The 6,910-nt window shown below is 45.8% G+C and overlaps 1 protein-coding gene across 1 annotated transcript; it reads left to right on the forward strand.

Moving 5' to 3' along the window:
• Positions 1-1,678: 1,678 nt before the first annotated feature.
• LOC120710275 (WD repeat-containing protein 44-like) lies at positions 1,679-6,641 on the forward strand. The gene is made up of 7 exons (XM_039995917.1): positions 1,679-3,262; positions 4,454-4,544; positions 4,633-4,790; positions 4,887-4,938; positions 5,041-5,123; positions 5,223-5,316; positions 5,674-6,641. The coding sequence occupies exons 1-7, from the start codon at positions 1,940-1,942 to the stop codon at positions 6,222-6,224; spliced, it is 2,352 nt and encodes a 783-aa protein (XP_039851851.1). The 5' UTR covers positions 1,679-1,939; the 3' UTR covers positions 6,225-6,641.
• The last annotated feature ends 269 nt before the right edge of the window (positions 6,642-6,910 follow it).

A 6,910-nucleotide genomic window follows, 5' to 3' on the forward strand; every position in this document is an offset into this window, starting at 1 on the left:
GGTGACTAAAATGAGGGGGTGTCTAAATTTCCTCTCTCACCCCCTCAATTTGGTCACCCTCTACTTAGTTACCAAAAGTAGGGCCCACCATTTTTTAGTGTATTTAGTCGGTGCTGCTGGAGTAGAGACTACATTTTGGGTGACTAAACTTGGAAAGTGGATGACTAAAATGAGTTTTAGTCATTCAAATTTAGTCACTCCACTGGAGTTGCTCTAACGCCCTTATTTGTAAAATTATAAGTGGGTTAGGTGAACGATAGTGCTCCCTCCGCCCAAAAAAAATTACAACTCTCGCTTTTCGAGGAGTTAAATAATTTTAAATTTATCAATTTTATACAAAAGAATCACTAGCATTTATGTCTTCAAATAGTTTATGGGAGCGTTACAATCTGGACTTGGTCGGTGGCAATGACCGATCAAGGGTGCTGCATCCAAATTTCACTAGAGAGAAATGAATTGTTGAGTGTCTTTTAATTTCCTAGAGTCTACATACAGTGCTACATAAACTTGTATTGTTTTCGAAATATCACTTCAGCAGCATTGTGACACGGTTAGTTTATGGGCCACCATTTGGGCACTGAAATAGTTGAATTTGATGCTGGTTATAACATTTGAAATATTTTGATAGTCTACGGTTGGTTTTCTATTTAAAAATCATAGGGTAACAAGTGAGTAGGCCCCAGTAGAACTTCCATGAATTTTCCATCAACTTGATGGAAATGTTTTAAGTAAATTTTTTTTCTTTTTAAAATTAAAAAAGATACCACCTAACGATTTTATTTCCTTTATGAGGTAAAAAGAAAATTAATTTTGACCCCTTTTCCACGAGTAATATAGTAATAAAATCACTTTTCACAAATACAACTAATAACATTGCATCTTCATGTCAGTGCTCCGACAACCCATCATACGGTCTCCTAAAAGTGGTTGACTATAGAGATTTGCCCGAGGGGATTAACTTGATCCGGCCAACATCTTTTCTACCACTAATTGACCTAGTACCGTATCGTTGTACTATGTAATCTAAAAAAAAACAAGAAAAGCAAAATAATCTAACTTATGTTTCTATCTTTTGAATGCTAACTCAACTAACCCACCAATCTAGATGAAACAAGCCAACTGTTTCAGCACCAAAACTAAAATAGTTCTCCTATTATTCAAGGGAAAAAAAAGTTCTCCGAAAACATCCATCCATGCCGCAACCGTATGCTGTCCCAGCAAAACGGGACGCACGGGAGCCGTCAACTTCCCTCTCTCTCTCTCCACGACTCTACCACCTCCCGTTAAACCCCGCCCGCCGACCGCCGGCGTGACCGCACGAGCCGGGCCGGTTGCTCTTGCTCGCCACCCTTCGCCCCGCCCAGCCGTCACGCGGAGATAGGAGCCGGCCGCCCCGGCGTTACCCCACTGACACCGTGGTCCCACGGGCCACCCGGCTTCAACTCCGCGATGGATTTTGGGCGGCCGCTTGCTTTACCCCCCCCCCCCCCCCCCGCCCCGCGGGTTACAGACTTACAGCTGTACCGACAGCGGGCGGTAATTAACCGCGCCGGCAAATCCCGCCACCATTAGCCGGCCGCGGAGCGGGCAAAGAGGGGATTACCGCGACGACAGACGACGGCGACGCGAGCGCGCAAGTCACCAACCACCCTTAAGTGCGGGCGGGGCGGCGCTGCGCCGGGCGGGCGGGGAGATCGGAGGAAGCAACGAGGTCGCTCGCGGTTAGGCTGTCGTCGTGCGCGGGCGCGGGCGTGGTGGAGTGGATCTCATCTGACGCCGCCACTTGCTGCTACGACTTCCCCATCCCTCCCCCCACACCTCCTCCTCCGTCACCGTCCCATCGCCTTTGTCTCTCTCTCTCCCTCTCGCGCAATTCGCCGAACACGCCGCGCGCGCCTCGCCTCACCTCCCGACGGCGGCGGCCAATGCTGGCGGCGCGATGAGCGTGGAGGAGGAAGTGGAGGAGCAGGAGGGGGAGGAGGAGGAGCTGTTCTACGAGTCGCTCGACCGCATCCTCTCCTCCTCGGGCTCCTCCACCTCGGCCTCGGACGACGAAGGCGCCGTCCGACCGCGCCGCCGCCGCGGCTGCGATGCGTCGGCCGCAGCGCTCGACCTGTGGACCACCCAGCCGGCGCCCGTCCAGGAGCGCCGCCGCCGGCTGCTCCAGCTGTTGGGGCTCGCGGGGGACCCTTCCCTCGCCCGATTCGGGGCGGGCCGGTCCGCCTCCGACGCCGCCGCGGGCTCGCTCCCGGCCTCTGCCGTCTCGCGTTCCAGATCGGGCGGGGCCGCCCTGGGCTCCGCCGCGAAACCGCCGCTGGGGAGCGGCCGCCTGCGGCCGTCCTTGTCCGACGCGTCGGATGCCGCGCTGGAGGCGGTCGAGGAGGACCCCAGGTGCTTGATCAGGAACCTCGACGATGGCAGCGAGTACGTGGTGAGGGAGGAGTTCTGCCTCCGCGAGGTAGGCACGGGGCGGCAGCTCACCGTGGAGGAGCTAGGCCGCTCACCTATTGTCCAGGAGCTTATGCGCCGCCAAGCTTTCAGTACTCCCAACTCCAACTGCAACTCGAATTCCCAAAGTGGCGCCTCGACGCCCATCGAGAGGTCCAGCTCCAGCTCCAGCAACGGCGGGGCGCACTCCAGGCGGCGCAGCAGCTGGCTCCGCAGCATCCGCTGCGTAGCTGGCTCCATGGCCACCCACTCCCGTGACCGCCGCAGCAGCGACGAGAAGGACACGTCTTCAGAGAAAGGCGGGCACCACTCCGGCTCTGCGACTGATGGCAGCCAGGACTGTGTTCCACGCCATGGCCCTGCCCGTGTCAAGGTGCGGCAGTACGGGAAGTCTTATAAGGAGCTCAGTGGCCTATTTACCACACATGAGATACAGGCACACAATGGTTCCATCTGGAGCATAAAATTTAGTCCTGATGGCCGTTACCTTGCGAGCGCTGGGGAGGATTGTGTAATCCATGTTTGGGAGGTGTTAGAGTTTGAGAGGGTGGGGAAGCAGAAGGTGGAGAATGGGGTGTGCAATCCAGTTGCCATGGTGTGCAATGGGTCATCAGAGCTGATTGTGTCATCAGCTGCTCCAAGTGGGAGCCATTGGGAAAAGAAGCTGCGGGCAAAGGTACTGCACAGCGGAGGGTCGGTGAGCTCAGACAGGTTGATATTGCCTGAGTATGTGTTTGCACTGTCCGAGAAGCCTGTTATAACCTTCGCAGGGCATTCAGAGGATGTGCTTGATCTCAGTTGGTCCAAATCTCAGGTAATGTGCACACATTTCTAGTTTCTCTTCAATTCTAATATGTAAATGTTATATTTTCAGTGTCAACGCCAAGTGCAGACTGGCAGTCTGGCACCAGAAAGTAGGATATAATTATATATATTAGATCTGAACTTATTTTTTCTATTGTTAAGAATGCAAATGTTATGCAACAATTGTCACATTAGAAACATTATGATCACATACCAGCTAACCTTATTTACTTTTGTTGGGTTTGGGCATACGCTAACTTGGCATCCAGAGCTGGCATAGTATAACCGGTGCACTGATTGGAAAGGAAAACTTGATCAGGTGCTATTTAGGCATTTTGTTTTTAGGATAAGTAAGTTGACTTTATTGCTCACAAGTGTGCCCCAGCTTTTACCATGTGCTATGTCTTAACTAAGGCACCCTTCCTACAAGCTTTCAGATTGCCACTTTACTGCAGTTTCAATTTCCTTCTCAGTGTGTCTATAAAGTTCAGCATGAAGCTTACTAACTTTTTGGCATTTGTCGAATCTATTATCTGGATGATATGTTGCCTTTTGTCAAAATGTAGACATTTGAATCTCAGCTAACCAGTTTCATGGTACTAAACCGCAAGTCAAGGGTGTTTCATTTCTTCGCTGTATTTTTTTAGCTCTAAGGTTCTGATTTTGTTAATCGGTATTTGGTCTTTCTCTGCGTCAGATCGAAGGATGTATTAAGTTGTTTCAAGAGAGTTGTAATGTAAATAAACATAATGAGCTAATATTGGCGTTGCCTACAAGGTTTGCTCTGGCACACCTCTTATAGAAGAGTTTATGGATCTTGAAACAAATGAATTTGACAAAATCATGAAGTAGATATATATCTCTAAGATGAGATGAGATTTGGCTTCTAAATAGATTAAAAATTGATGTTGATGTACATGATGGTAATTATGGGGTTTAAAAGTGCAAATTAATCATTCCACCAGATTTTTTATGTAGGAATTAGTGCCCGTAACTAGTTAAGGTACTGTGTACTCAGATACACTGACAGCAACACACACAAACTTTTTTGCTAGGCACTTCTCTCGACACCTCTCAGTCTACTTGCTGCTATCGATAATTCAATTGAATTTAAATGATTCTAGGCAGCATAATTTCTTATGAATTTATTGTAGTTTCAGCTATTTCAGCATTCATTAGCTCCATTTTTTTATTCCTGCAGTATTTGCTTTCTTCATCAATGGATAAAACAGTGCGGTTGTGGCACATGTCAAGTACTTATTGTTTGAAAACTTTCTCACACAGTGACTACGGTATGAACTTCACTTCAGAATCCCCACCCCTCTCTATCTCAGCACTGTATTATAGTTGTCCTTCTGATATCATTTCTTTTTGGTTAAGTGACTTGCATCCAGTTCAATCCTGTTGATGATAGATACTTCATTAGTGGTTCCCTGGATGAAAAGGTTCGAATCTGGAGTATTCCTAAACGTGAAATTGTCGACTGGGTCGATTTACATGAAATGGTTACTGCTGCCTGCTATACCCCAGATGGAAAGGTTTGAATTTGTTCTACTTCCTAGTTTCTTAATTTTGGTCAACAGAACCTACTAATTTATTGCATGCTCATCAAATGCTCTAATGCCTTGTCTTAGGGCGCACTGATTGGATCTCACAAGGGTAGTTGCCATCTGTATGATACATCTGGTACATTGGCTTGCATTCTAATTCTGTTCTTAACTCTCTTTCAAAGACCTTATTCTGTGTTTTGCGAGCCTAAACTTATATTTACCCCTTTCTTCTGACTAGATGATATGCTTTGCTACAAAAAAAGAATCGACCTGCAAAACAAGAAAAGGAAATCCAGACAGAAGAAAATCACTGGATTTCAGGTGCTTATTTCGGATAAACATTTTGTTGTGATGTGAATCATACTGCACCAGATTTGAGATAATGCTGGTTTGTTAAACTGAATAAAGTTCCTCAAATAGTTTGTCCCAGGGAGTTCCTCAAAGGTCATAATCACATCTGCAGATTCAAGAATCCGAGTTCTTGATGGTTTTGAGCTAGTCCACAGGTTTAAAGGTAAATAATTTCTTATCAACTGTTTCTTCATATACGTAAAAACTTTATGCTAGTTCATATCATGGTGCAATCATTATTGACAACTGAAGATCAATTGTACAGCCTTGTTCTTCATTTCAAGAGCAGTGCTGGAACATGTCAGGTTCCACATTTCTGCTATGATTGGCTCTATTGTTCACTTAACATGTTAAAATAGTTGGTCCCTATTGATAGATCTTAACGGCTACATAGTTTGTTTTCTGTGCATGTCACTCTCTGTCTGTTTGTTATTAAGAAAAATAATCCTTGCTCAATTTTCATCTTCTGTTCTGCTGGTTGGTCTCAGTTACATAGTTCTTATGTCTTGCCATATTTCAGGATTCCGGAACACCAGCAGCCAAATTTCAGCCTGTTTAGCTGGAAATGGGCAGTATATTATCTCTGCAAGTGAGGATTCCCATGTATATATGTGGAGAAACAATGATGATTTCGAGCCAAGTAGAAAGAAGGGCACTGTTTCTGTCACAAATACCCATGAACACTTCCACTGCAAGAGTGTGACAGTTGCTGTTACCTGGCCTTTTACTAGTACCACAATGGCTTCTAACAAACAAGAAGAGCTGGATTATGGGCCGGAGAATGACCATATACTGCAAACCAAACCTGCAAAAGCACAGGAGCTGCCAGATGTTAAGTACCAGAGTACCAACATCGCAAGTAACAATTCAAATCATAATGGTGACAAATCTGTGACTTGGCCTGAAGAACTCATCACACCAGCAAAGCAGAGTCACAGGCCTACTGCCTGCCTTGCCGACGAGGGAGATCAGGCTCCAAATCAGTCAGCTTGGGGCCTAGTAATTGTCACAGCAGGTCGTGGAGGTCAAATCAGAGCATTTCAAAACTTTGGTTTTCCTGTTAGAGTATAGCATGAATCCAAATACGTAAGATAGTCACTGCCATTCAGTACTGTAGTTTATGTATAGATAGGAGATACTGGTCAAGTTTCACACCATTCAGGGATTGGATTTGATTGTTCCTTGGTGCGCCTGCTAGATATCACAGAATCTTCAGCTAACATACACTGTCAGTACTCCTGAACTTGGTATGCGAAATTCATTTACCCCTAAACTGTACATGAAAGGGAAAGCCCTGCAGAGAGCAACAGCATCAACTGAGATCTTTCATCCGTCAGCTTCAACCTTGTCCCACTCTCCATCTTTGGTTTTTCACCAAAACCAAAGCAAAAAAAAAAGAAATACAGTGTTATATGTTGTGGTGATTTCACATTCTGGCTTTGTGATCTCATGGTGCGGCGAATAATTTTTGGCCTGGAGCTTTTTAAACAACGCTGGCAAATGCAGTTTTAGTGCATCTAATAAGTCAATACAATAGTGAGCCTTAGCTTGCTTTACCTTGTTTCGCTTCTTGTGAACATAATTACAACTACAGTTCAAATAAAGATAGGATCATATATGTAAGTCTAGTTATTGGATTTCACTTTTGAAGAAAAATAGTGAAATATGGTAATATATTTGCTGCAAGTTTGAAATCTGTTGGTCTAATACATGAATTCAAAATATGTGCTATGCTTGACTGGTTCGGTGCAACTTGA

The sequence above is a fragment of the Panicum virgatum genome, chromosome 1K, assembly GCF_016808335.1.
Source record: "Panicum virgatum strain AP13 chromosome 1K, P.virgatum_v5, whole genome shotgun sequence".
NCBI lineage: Eukaryota > Viridiplantae > Streptophyta > Magnoliopsida > Poales > Poaceae > Panicum > Panicum virgatum.

Bases quoted from the DNA above. Each gene is read 5' to 3' on its own strand.
- LOC120710275 (XM_039995917.1), top strand. From the start codon at position 1,940: ATGAGCGTGGAGGAGGAAGTGGAGGAGCAGGAGGGGGAGGAGGAGGAG. The intron at 4,791-4,886 runs GTTTGAATTTGT...GCCTTGTCTTAG, and splicing joins GCTATACCCCAGATGGAAAG to GGCGCACTGATTGGATCTCA. The intron at 5,317-5,673 runs GTAAATAATTTC...GCCATATTTCAG, and splicing joins GCTAGTCCACAGGTTTAAAG to GATTCCGGAACACCAGCAGC.